The 12714-nt window shown below is 49.5% G+C and overlaps 1 protein-coding gene and 1 non-coding gene across 2 annotated transcripts in view; one reads left to right on the plus strand and one right to left on the minus strand.

The window, feature by feature from the left end:
• Positions 1-254: 254 nt before the first annotated feature.
• TFCP2L1 (transcription factor CP2 like 1) overlaps positions 255-12714 on the minus strand; it is a 54479-nt gene continuing 42019 nt past the window's right edge. The window contains exons 9-15 of the mRNA XM_054574942.1: positions 12177-12231; positions 11999-12092; positions 9810-9900; positions 8701-8807; positions 5492-5634; positions 1340-1391; positions 255-528 (exon numbers count right to left, since the gene is read on the minus strand). Of these exons, the coding sequence (XP_054430917.1) occupies positions 482-528; positions 1340-1391; positions 5492-5634; positions 8701-8807; positions 9810-9900; positions 11999-12092; positions 12177-12231 (589 nt within the window). The 3' untranslated portion in view covers positions 255-481. The remainder of the gene's footprint in view (positions 529-1339; positions 1392-5491; positions 5635-8700; positions 8808-9809; positions 9901-11998; positions 12093-12176; positions 12232-12714) is intronic.
• LOC129071873 (U6 spliceosomal RNA) lies at positions 7708-7813 on the plus strand. Its single transcript, XR_008529299.1, has one exon. It is a non-coding gene; the product is annotated as a U6 spliceosomal RNA (small nuclear RNA).

Genomic DNA, 12714 nt, shown 5'->3' on the forward strand with positions numbered 1-12714 from the left:
AAAGACAGATGATGGTGGCAAATTGCCCCATCTAGTCAGCAGTCTCAGTCATAGAGCCCGTTACCAGAGAAGAAGGCAAAGGTTTGGGGGGAGGCAGAACTTTGTCGGCAGGAGTGGTCAGGAGGAACTAATACAGGTGGCACCGAGAAAGCCAGTGGACTAGCCTCCAACTAAGAGAGTGAGGGGTTGCAGAGCAGACACTCCACTGTTTGCCTCTTTAGAATGGCAAGTCTGGGGAAAAGACCACGGAACCATTCAAAAGCTAAAGGGGAAGGGAGAGAGGAGCCAGTGACTTTCTGCATGCCAGAGACCCTGCATCCATGGGTTTCTGCTGGTTGTTGTTCTGTAGCTTTCATACACCAGGCAAGGTCACTTCTGGCCGCAGCTTGCCAGGGGATGCTGCAGCTTACAGTGGTGCAATATCTACATCCAAGGGGTCCACGGGGCTGGAGGTGGAGGCCGCTGCCAGTTCTACTTCTGCTCAGATGCCGCATTTCAGGATGATGTGGTAGCCATCACTGCTCTCGGCTGCAAGAAGGAAATACTGGGCATTTTCAGGAAGAAAGGCATGGCACTGTGGCATCTGGGAGTCATAAGGCATGAATATTTGCAGAGACCACCAAAACGAGGCTGTGCACAGCACAGAGTGCTGGTAAAAGCAGAGATTTCAGCATAGCCTTCACATCTGTCTTGTTGAGTTTCTTTCTGACAATGGGCCTTTCCACCACAGCTCTGGGCCCAAGGACTAAAAGACCCACATCCAAGGGAGCTCTGGACAAGCTGCATTTCGCAGGGTGGTACGGCCCCCAGGCCCTGTCATGATGCAGCACCTATAACCCAGTCAGAAGGCTTTCATTCTGACAGACTCTACTCACTGACCTCTCCTGGCCCTTAAGGAAGGCCACAGCTGGTTGTCCCTTTCTCCTGGCCCAAGAGTTCTTTCTCAGACTCCTTCCTCAGAAGGGCCCTTCACATCTGACCCCATCCCACAGCCCGGGTCCCCAATCCACTTGTATTCCATGCTTACTGTTCCTAGAGACCCACGTTTTAGAAAAACTCAATGCATCTTATGTCTACTTGGCACTGAGTTCAGGAGAACACATTGTCTGGCCAGGATATCCTTTTCAGAAGTGACTTTGGGGCCAATCTCACTAATTCTCAAGGTCCAGGACTTGGGTTCACAGGAAGTTTGTGTTTCTCTTTCCTGGAGGACGTTCCCAGGTGACATTCTCCAGAGGGGACAGTGTGCAGGCAGGCCCCACTCACCTCACCACCTTACCCTAGGGGTGCAACCAACAATCTTTAAAAAAACAAGAAAAGTTAGGGGTGAGGGTTTTACCTTTTAAGGTACTGAGGACAAAACAGGATTCATCTTGGAAATTCTGCACCATCTAAAAGGCAAAAGAGAGACCATGTCCCTTCAACAGTGAGTCCACAATATGAAAAGCCTCAGTGATAAGCTGCCCAGCCGTTGGAAATGAGTCACCATGTTTACACAAATGTGGGCCAGTGGTGATGCTTAACCTTCACTAAGAAAATGTGATATAAAACAAATGTATACAATGATTACAATTTTAAGTAACAAAAAACTAAACATAAAAAACAAAATGAAGCCTGGAAGGGAATCAAGATGTGATTAAATTTAAATATTGGACTACATTTTTGTTTGCTTTTGTTTTGTGTTTTCCTGGTTACTGGGTCTTCCAGTCCCTATAACAGACACAGTATAGGAGAGTGTATGTGGATAGTAGCAATAGATAAAAATCAATGTGCTTAAAAAGACCTGGGTAATTAGCAGGCTCTGTCTATTACAGTCCTAGGAGGACCAAGAACAGAGGTGGGCAAAAGTGGGCAAAAGTAGGTTTACAGTTTTGAGTTCGGGAAACACAAGAGTTAATAAAGCTATTGTAATAGTCACAGCCTGCATGTCTTTCTCCATAAGAACACCTGTAAACCTATGGATGCCCGCCCCTGTATACAGAGAGTGCCACTCTCTGTATCTAGAAATGTGGCCGGAATTGAAGGATTACTCCCCAGCCTCCCCTCTGGAGTTCCCATTTTGATTAGCAACCTCATGACTTTGGATAAGTCAACCTCTTTTCTTCCTGTCTCCATGTAAAATGGGGCTGTTTCAATGATAAAAAATATAACCAGGACATAGCACGATCGAAGCTGGTGTCACTACTGGTGGAGTGTGAATCTGTGCACAGCTTTACAGAACTGTCCATGGGACCCGTAAACATGACATTTGTCCTTTAGGCAGATGCCTTTGATAAACTGCAGGTGCACACACAAAGCACACCTAAGAATGTCCAATACCGCACCAAAACCCAAAAATGGTCCCCATATCAATCAACACTAGAAGCACGAACTGCCACACTATGCTTTCAGCAGTGCCAGTGGCCTATAGCAGCACACCTCAACATGCACGGATCTCAAAAATATCGTGTAGAGTCCTTGCTGGGTGGCTTGGTTGGTTGGAGCATTGTCCCATACACCAAAAGGTTGTGGGGTCAGTCTGGGTCAGGGCACACACCTCAGGTACAGGTTCGATCCCTGGTCAAGGTGCGTACGGGAAGCAACCGATCTATGTTTCTCTCTCTCTCCCCTCCCCCCTTCCTCTCTTCTAAAATCAATAACATATCCTCAGGTGATGATTAAAAAAAATTTTTTTAAATAATATCATGAGGAACAAAAGAAGAAAGTCACAGAAGAATACACTATTATGTCACGTATACGAAATTTTTAAATAGACAAAATTCAACAATACATTGAGGAACAAGAGAATGATTAATACAAAATTCAGATGAACAGGCAAACTGCACACATATGCTTTATATACTCTTTGCATATGCATGCTGTATTTCACAATATAAATGGCAAGAATTATAAAAATATACACATAAACATTCACATCACACTCATATACTAGCCAATGACAGCAAAACCCCTTTCCAACTTAAAAAATGCAATCACATTTCATTGCCTGCTCTGGATTATTGCCCCAAATCCTGAAAATCCATCCACCTGTAGACCCCTGCCTTCCCGCCTCCCTCGCAGGACCTAATGATGCATGAAGCACACTTATTCTATACTGCTGGCCTGCGCCCTCCAGGACCCTTGGCCACCCAGCCACTTGGGCATGCAAAGCCCTAAGCAATGCCCACAAAGGCTTAATCAGTAACTCCCTTGTTTAATTAAGTGCCCTTGCACCCCAGCGGCTGGGAGGGCTGGCCAGGCTGCCTCCAGCGCTCCGGGCAATTAAGAACCAAAGGTTTCCAATTGATTTGGGGTTAAGAGGCAAGGAGACTTTGGGGAATAGGAATGGCCTACTTAGCTGAGGTGGCATTTGAGTTCTGTTCTCTGCTTCAGTTGCTTAACTGCCTACTCTTGAGGTCACAGGGCAGGCTGGGGAAGGAACTTCCTTCAGGGACCCGTGAAATTGCCAGGGTTCCATACATTCTTGGCTTCTGTCTTCACAGAAGAAATTCATTCTGAATTGCAAAGTGACAAGTTTTCCATGCCACAAAGACAGCCCACTGCCCAGGGCAGTTTAACCTTCCTGGCTATTCTAAAGTTAGGCTTTCAGGTCAGGAACTCTGGGCTTCATTTTCTTTATCTGTGAGATGGGGGTTAAAAAAAATAGCTATATCAAATTTGAACATAGTAATATGGAAGGTATTCTGAACTGGTGACAAAAATAGCAAGTGGCAGATGAATGTACAGCTGTGTCTTTGTTGCATGTTAAAAAACCTACACGTCCACACACTCAGGCACACAACGGACACTGACACAAAAATTATCTGGCAGAATCTCATCAAGCCCAGTATGAATTCCTCCAGGAAAAGAGGGGGGAAGATGAGGGCCTTTCATGTTTGCCTTCTGCTGTTCGAGGTTGCTTGACCGCTTACTCTGTGCTCACTTTTTAATTAAAAAGGAAGGAAACACAACCCTGCGGATCTCAGGACGAAACACCTGTGAAACTGAGACTCCCATTTCAGGGGCTTCAGCAATTGTAACGAGGAGCATAGGATTATTACTAATAATGACAATTGTGAAATAAATACAAAGGCCATTAAAAACCTTACATTTTACACATTGTCAAATTTAATGATCCATCACTTGCTCCCCAAAACAAGTGCCTAGCACTGTCAATTACATCTGCTGTTTATTCAGCGTCTCCTGGTATCGAACAGTCTTCCTGTTCTACCTTTACCTGCTTGATAAGTATTAAATATCCCCATTTTACAGATGTGGAAACTAAGGTTCAAAGAGGGTCAGTAAATTTACCCAACGTTGCTCAGCTCCTAGGAGCCAGTTCCAGATGGGGACACCAGTCCAATTCCAAACCCCACCTTTTCTCTACTTCCCCAGCCACCATTCCTGTACCATTTCCTCTATAATCCTCTACACAGAGGCTTTCAGAGTTCCCACAACTGGCTTAGGATCTGCTAGGGGCTGGGCAGGGGGCTCAGGGTCCCAGCTGTGCTCCCATCAGCCCATCTGGTTTTTGAAAGGGTTCATTGCAGGAGAGATTGGAGCCTGCTGGCTCAGAGCTTGAGCTCTGCAGCTGGACTACCAGGGTTCGCACCATAGCTCCACTCCTTACCAGCTGTGGGACCTGGGGCCCTTAGCCTCTCTGTGTCTCAATTTCCTACCTGTGAAATGGGGTAATCATAGTGCCTACCTCATAGGGAGGCCATCAGAATTAATTGAGTCACTATGTGTGGACTTGGAATAGTAGTGGGAACACAGTTGGCACTCAATGATGCTGGCACTCCTTACTATTGTTAAGAGGGATGGACGGTCCAGGACAGGACAAGCTTAGAAGCCTCTGTTCTACAACTTGCAGCCATGTTTACATTTACATAGGTCAGCAAATCTGTTGAATAGCCCCCTCCTTAGCCATGAGTGGAATCAGATCACTGAGGGCACAGTACCAGCAGGGCCCTTTCAATACCTGTGCCCTCTGCCCGCAGCTGCTTGTGCTCTGCGCAGGTCTGGGTGGCCAGTGACAGGCCCAGGAAAGCTGTGGCACCTTTGCCATTCAGCAGAGGAAGTGTCTATTCTCTCCAGGGAGCCACACCCTCTCCTTTGCCCAACCTCCAGCCCATGTCACTCTTCACCGGGGCCTGCCAGCTGCTCTGGGAGCCCCTCTCTTGACTCCTTACAGCCCTCACTGTAAGCATCCTGAGGGCAGGGGTGCAGCTTGTGCTCCTGGTTCCTTCGTGGCACCTGGCTGAGGATGAGGTGTGGAGTGGATACTCGACAGCTATGCAGAGCTCAGTCATGACCTCAGAACTTTCTCCTTCACAGCACTCCAGGCAGCCGCTGCAGCCGTATGCAAGCAGCACTCAGATGAAACCTGCTTGCCCTCTTTGTGGTAAGTCATCCTCAAACCCCACAGGTTGTATTTCTGGTGCAGGTTCTGCTGCTCTTCCCTGAAGGACAAAGCCCCAGCTCATCGGGACGGGTGAGGCGGCAAGCTCACCTCATTGCTGACCACCACGTGGATGCCCGTGGGCCCCTGCCGGTAGACTCGGTGAATGTGCTGGGGGGGGATGCTGTACAGGTGGGCGATCTTCTCAATCAACTCCAAGGTGGTCAGTTCTTCCAAGAAGATGGCATGGTACACTGGAGAAGGGAAAAACAGATCCTTCTATAGAACAAGTGCCTGCTTTTAAGGGGCATGCCTATCCCCCACCCCACCCCACCCCACCCAGAGAGATCACTAGCATGCTCATGAGGATGATCATGCCCAGAGCTGTAAGAGGCACACGCCTAGAAGCCACATAGACTCTGTGCAGCCCACTGACAGGCGAAAAGATGCCAGGCTGTGGTTCTTTATTCCTGTTTCAGTCGCTCTTGGTGGACTTTTATAAAATGTAAAATTCTTGGATCCACCCAGGACCCAATGACATCCATTTAGGAATGCTGGCTGGAGGGAGAACGGCTGGAAGAAGTCTGTATTTCTAATAAGTTTCCAGTGATTCTGATGTGTGGTCTGATGTGCACTTTGCTGCAGAACGAAGGAGGAAATCCTGGGGACCCTTTCCTTTCTTCCCACTGTTTAAAGGGTCATCGAATGGCTTCAGGTGGCAAAGAGTGAGAGTTAAAGCTAACTGCTACTTGACAGCAGAATAGCCCTTCTGTTACCGTAGAGGTGAAGACAGTCTTAAGAAGAGAGTCCACCATTCTCCCAGGTCACTGCACCTGAATAAAGCTCTTTCCTTTTGCTCCAGCCCATCTCAACAGTCTGGCTTTCGTTGCAGCTGGCGGTCAAACCTGTGTTTCGGTTACACTTCTCCACAGCATAAATAATAGTCTGCTGAGCACTGTGACCCCTAAGGGAGAAGGGGGCACTAGGAGCATTGTCAGCCTGTCAGAAAGTAACAGTGACCCTGAGGCTTGAAAGGTTTCTTCTACCAAACCCAAACCAGCCATGTAGGAATGAACTCCATGGAGGCCTGGGTGGGTTACTCAATGTTCTGGGGCCTCAAGTTCCTCAAAACTGAAACACAGCTGGATTAAGCGAGGGGCTCCCAAACTCCTCCCTCAACTAAGGAACCCTCAGTTTAAAAAAAAATCTGATCAGAGGCCCAACTTTAAAAGCATGCACACACACACTGAGTGGGTCCCTTTAGAGCGGGTGGCAGAGGTCACAGGTTCCAGCCATGTGACAGATTCACCTTCCCACGATTTCAAACATGCTGACCCACTGTTAGATTCTGCCCAGAAGATGTGGTCCCTGAGTAATGCCCCTTCCAGTATGGAACAGCAGGCCTCTCTCCTAAGATTCTTTTTAATAACAATTCTAATTGGACTGCTTTTTCCCAAACTTTTCAAAAAGACTGTTCTACTTGTTCTGATTTTACTCCTCAAACAAATCAGACTGCTGAGAAAAAGGAACTGGAAGGATTACAGGCTGGCACCTTTTGTTGTACACTTCTGTCCCTGGCCTTCCCTGCCCGCCGCTGAACATGGCCGCCAGAAGTGCTCGGAGCTAGGAGAGGGTGGGTTGCGCCTCCTCTGACCAGCGGCAGCATGGGGGACAGTTTGGGAAAACAAAAGGCTCTAGATTGGGTAATCCTAGGTTCAAGTCCTAACTCTTCTGCTCACTGAAGCAAAACCCCAGGCAATCTCTGCACCTCTGGGAGTCTTGGGGGTGCACTGCCAGTACCCACATTGCAGGGCCGCCACGAGGTTCAATCAGACGCTGTGTGTGGAACACCTGCCCAGAGCAAGTGTGTGCACTGAGCTGCCCTTTCCACATGTGTGAAAAACCACGACCCTTGGGCTCTGTGCTTCGCAGCCTCACTAAGCTAAACAGCAAGGAGAGGACCTGGACCTTCACCACAAGTGTGCGAAGGCTGACTGAGGGCTCAGAAGCCAGCTGCCAGGGTCCCAATGTTTGGATCCTGGCTCTGTCACTCACAATGCTATCACCTGGGGCCTGTCAACTGTGCCTCAATTTCCCCCACAGTGAAACAATGTTACCAAGAGTTCCTATTATGAGAAGCAAGTAAGTGACTACATGGGAAGCCCTTAACACAGGGACTTGTTGAGCATTCTTACTGATATGGAGGGACCTGGAGGGAGGCAGACAGCGCTCTCTCTGCAGATAATATCGAGCACTGGCTATGCATGTCGAAACAGGCAGCCCACCAGTCGCTTAGCACTCACAGGTGCTCAGAAGCAAGGAGCACAGTGCTCGCTTCAGCAGCACATACACTAAAGTGGAGCGATACAGAGGAGATTAGCATGGCCCCTGTGCTCAGATGACATGCAAATTCGTGAAGCGTTCTTTATTTTTAAATAAGGCAAGACGTCTTACCAAAATCAGGTAACAAAATAATGCCTCTCCATTGTATTCCTTTTTTATTGTGTTCTCTAAGAAATCAATTTGAGGGAAGGACAATGAAAACATTTGTTGCATTCAAGTGACTGAGTCCTCTTCTGTGGAATTATAAAAGTAGTTAGAGAAATAAAGGGGGTTTTTTGTTTTTAAAAAATGCAGTGGCAGCAAAGAGCTCAGAAGCAATATGTCATCTCACTGAAACCTCACACATGTGTGGGGTAGGGGGTGCTGTCTTCACTTTATACACTTGGAAGCTGACGCACGGGCCCTGGTACCCTGCCCAAGGACAGGGCCACTAGGTGGCATGGCCAGCACTGGTATTCAAAGACAGCTGACCTCAAAGCTCGTGCTCTCTCTTAAACTGCCTCAAAACTGCCAACCCACAGAAGTCACGTGCCCTTGAGGGGCTCTGAACCCCTTCAGCTGCGCTCCTTAGCCTCATGCACCCACCAAACTAAGCGGGAAACATTCACCTGGCCCCGGGAACTCACAGGAGGAAGCGCTCCTCAGATGACAGCCATCAGGGGCTACGGGTCACCCATCTGGGAGCCAGGAAACCCAACTCCTAATTCTACGACGAGCATTTCAGCGGCTTTAGGGGACACTCTCTGGGCCTCTGTGTCTCTGGGCATAAAATAAGTGAGCTGGACCAGACATCCCAGAGGATGCCTTCTACCTTAAACATTTCAACCCTAGGATAAAGTTTATCAAAAACTTACCCTGCAAGAAACCAAAGTGAGGTGGATCTGGGGAAACATTCTCAACGAGAAGACTGGGGCTGTTTCCTCCACGGCTTTGCCGCCCTGTAACCAGCCTGGTGGGCCGGGCCCCTCAGCACTCACCACACAGACTGCTGCTGTCCCCGCTGCCGTCCCGCTTTTGCTGCAGGGGTGCTCGGTTCTGCTCCATCTCCTGACAGACATAAATAGTCATTTTCGGCCTCACGTTCCTGGCAGGAAGGAAGGAGATAAAGAGCAGGTATGTGAGACCGATCTCTGTTGTTCCAGAATGTTCCAGAACGCAGGGTAGATATAGCAGGAGAAGGATTTGAGGAGAAAGAAAGAAGGCTGTAGGGATGCTGAATGCCTCTCATGGTACGGTTGGGAGCAGAACCCCGAGCCAGACTGAGCTGCCGGGAAGGGGTAGAGGGGATCCGCCCAGACCACGAATCTAAAGAACAAGGTATTTTTCAGGGTCATAAGAGCAAATACCTCCTCTGACTTACTCTGCACCAGGCACCATTCTAGAACTTTATATGCATAACTTGTCTCATCCTCACACACCCTATGAGGGAGAAAGGACCTCCATCCTCATTCTACTGATGAGGAAACTGAGGCTCATGGGGGTTAAGAGCTTTTGCCCAGTTGCAAAGTTCCTATGAGGCAGATCTGAGATTCAAACCCAGGCTCTCATTCACTCTAAAACTGTGCTGTTTGGGTGCAGTTATTACAATTTAAATTTATTAGTTAGTTAAAGCTTAAAACTCAGTTTGTCAGTCACATGAGCCTCAGAGCAAGCGCTCCAAGCCACACGTGGCAGGGCTACTGTACCGAACAGTGTGCCACAGACCATTTCCATCCCGGCAGGGAGCTCCATCAGGACACAGCACTGCTCTACAGTCCTCCCAAAAAGCCACTGCATGAGGCTGAGCAGCCTCACTGGTCCACAGCTTTGCTCCAGGAGGAGGCAGCTTGAAGCCTCAGACCATGCAAGCATTCGACAACCAGTGGCTAAAGGGCCGAGATCCTGAGGCCAAGGCATGCAGCAAACCAAGGGGACAGTGGCCTTCAGGCAGAGTGTGCTGTAGCGGACTGCATCAGTCACAGCCTCTCACTCCCACGCTGCAGCCCGGCCTGGGCCCCCTCACCACATGTCCTCCTGCACTTGCCCCAGAGGACCCCGTAGTCGGCTGCCTGCCACACTCTGCCTCCAGCTGGAGAGTGACACCCACCTGCCTTTGATGGCATTAAAGAGCCGGATTCCATCTGCGGGGCCACAGATCTGGACCAAATCATCTCGAGACATCTTCAGCAAGTCAGCACCTAGGCAGGTAAGTGGGACTGCCCGTTAAGTGGGACACAAAGAAAAGGTTGCATCACCATGCACCTGCAGACTCTGCACTGGGGTTAGGGGACAGGGGACACGGAAGAGCCAGGCTCACCCTCAGGAGGAATCAGACATTCCATGGAGAAGCAGCAAAGAGCCAAACAACGTCAGATCACAGCCCCAAAGGTGTCAGAAGCTAAATGACTGGCACTCATAAAACACAGTAGAACAGACAGGTGTTTACAGAAGCCTGTGCCTGCCCGCCCCTCCCTCTGTACTTTGTATTATTGGCATATAATGTATGTGCATCTCTATGGGCATGTGGCATTGACCACTTGTACACTTGCCTGTACGCAGAATACACAGCTCATCGGCTGCAGTCATTCTGAACACACCCATGCACCCAGCCCACAGATTAGGGGCAGAACATTCCCAGCATCCCCGAGGCCCCTCATGCCAGCCACTCCCTCAGCTCTGGGGAACGACTGTCCCAACTTCCTACAGTATAGACGAGATTGGCCTGTTTTTTTGAAATTTATGTAAATAGAATTGAATGGTACATACTCTTTTATGTCTGGTTCCTGCCCTCTAAGTTCTATTTAAGGGCTTATTCCTATTTTATGTAGTTATAGACCATTCATGCCCATTATTAGATGTTATTTATTGCACGAATATGCCACAATTCATATAGGCACTCTCTAGTGACGGGCACCAGGGGTGCTCCCAGTTTGGTTATTATGTATAACTCTTTATGAACATCCTCATATGTGTATGCAGTCCCTCCCTCAAAGGCCAAGGAGTCCCCTAAAGGCTTGTGACCACTTGGACTCCCCCAAAGGTATACACAGGATATCAGCCTTCTGCTAAAAACCTGCCAATAGCCATGCTGCCTAAAGCCACAAATTCCATCCCTTTTTTCCTGCCACAGTTAATACACTGTTTCAGGTATAATTCTATAGGCATAATAGTTCCCTTTCCATTGGGAATAAAGGCTGAAGTCCTTCCACTGTTGTACCAGGGCCCCTCAGTGCCTCTCTGCGCTCACCTCCTCCCTTGGTTCACTCAGCCCCAATCACCTGGGTCCTCTGTCCCATGACCCCACCAGGCAGATGTCAGCCTTGCAGCCTTTGCTCTTTCCCTCTGCTTAGAAAGCCAATTCCCCCAACCCACCCCTCCAGTGCCCACTTGGCTCGCCCCCTCGCCTTGTTCCAGCTTACTGCTTCTCAGTAAGGCCTATGCTGGCCATCCTATTGAAGTCTACAGCCAGCCCTTCCTCCCCTCCAGGATAAGTCAGGTCCCTCTCTGAGCGCCCCCACCACAGATGGGTCACGCTCTATTGACACGCATGATTTGTGTGTCTGTGCTAACTCAAAGCTGCAAGCTCCTTGAAGACAGGTTCCCTGTCTGGCCTTCCTTGTCCCTCCCCCCAAACACAAAGGAAGTTCTTGGAAAAGCTGTGCTGAAAGACAACTGGGCGCTTTCCCCCCACTGTCAGAGATGTCCTAGAGAGCCACCCTTCTCATCTGGTCTCTGTCCCTCTAGACTGACTCTGCTTGGTGTGCTTGGTGGCAAGGCTCAATACTCAGTTCATCCTTTTATCCCTAGAATCATTAGCTCAGGGCTTCTGCCTCATGGACCCACAGTAAGGACTTCACAAACCTTTTAAAGAAGGAAAAACTAGCTTTTCCTTCTCATGAGTGGCTTCACCTCCATCTTCCAGACCGTGGCTCTGGATACCATGTGATGAGCAGCATTTTGGTAAGACAAGCGCCAAGGGGGCTTGTTGAGTATGCATTGGCCTGCTTGGCTGAGGGACCCTACCCAGGCAGACAAGAGCCCACCCCGCAAATGAGGGTGATCTTGATTAGGGTGTCCACATGATCCTGCCTTAAAGCTGCACTCGACTGGAAACTTCCAGGGGTAGGACCACAATTCTTAGCACTTGGCCCAGATCAGCAAGTGTGAGTGAGTGATTCACACTACTCTAAGCCCCAGGACAAAACCACAGTCCCACAGGCACCAAGGGCAAGTCCTGGAAGGTAAATGGCTTCACTTAGGTGTTTGCTAGATCCCTGTGGGTCTAGAGACGCTCACCTGAGAAGCTGGCAAACAGCCGGCAGAACTGCGAGAACCTGTTGCGGTGGAGCCACTGCTGGGCGTCCTGGATGGAGGCTGATGGGAGCAGGTGCTGCAGACAGAGAGAGGGGACCTTGAGATGACTGCTCAGCATCTGCACAGGACAGGCAGCCCAAGGGTGCGCACAGACACTTACATCACTGCCCACAGGCAGGGCCTCCACTGGGTGGGGGTGGGTCGGTGAGCTGTTGCTACAAAAGAAGAGAACAGCAATGAGAGGGAGTGTCCACGGGGCTGGTGAGGGTCTCCTCACCTGCCTGCTGCTCCTACTCCTTCAGCTCTGAGGCTTTTTTTGAATGAAAATTTCCTGAATAAGGGGAATGGTGGCAGCAGCCACCATCCGATCCCTAATGAACTCTTTGGTGTGGACAGACTAGCTACGCTGTCTAAGCCTGCACTGAGCCCTTCTCCACCTTGGGCTAGAGGTTCATTGTGGTCAGAATTCCCTCCCCCTGGGAGTCCCCAGCCCAGCCTCAGCCCAAGGAGGGGCAGCAGACCAGGAGACCCAGGTAGCCTCCATTGTGACTCGGTGCCGGACAGCAGCAGCCAAAGGGGTCGTTGGGCACTTCTCTCTGTGGCAAGAGGAGAGGGCACAAGAGCCCCTCTGGGGAATCACTGTGCAGTGAACAAACACCCACAGTTTGATATCATCCGTGAGAAAAATATTCTCATGG

The sequence above is a fragment of the Pteronotus mesoamericanus genome, unplaced genomic scaffold (genome assembly GCF_021234165.1).
Source record: "Pteronotus mesoamericanus isolate MK-2021 breed Mesoamerican mustached bat unplaced genomic scaffold, CSHL_Meso_final contig_27, whole genome shotgun sequence".
Lineage (NCBI taxonomy): Eukaryota > Metazoa > Chordata > Mammalia > Chiroptera > Mormoopidae > Pteronotus > Pteronotus mesoamericanus.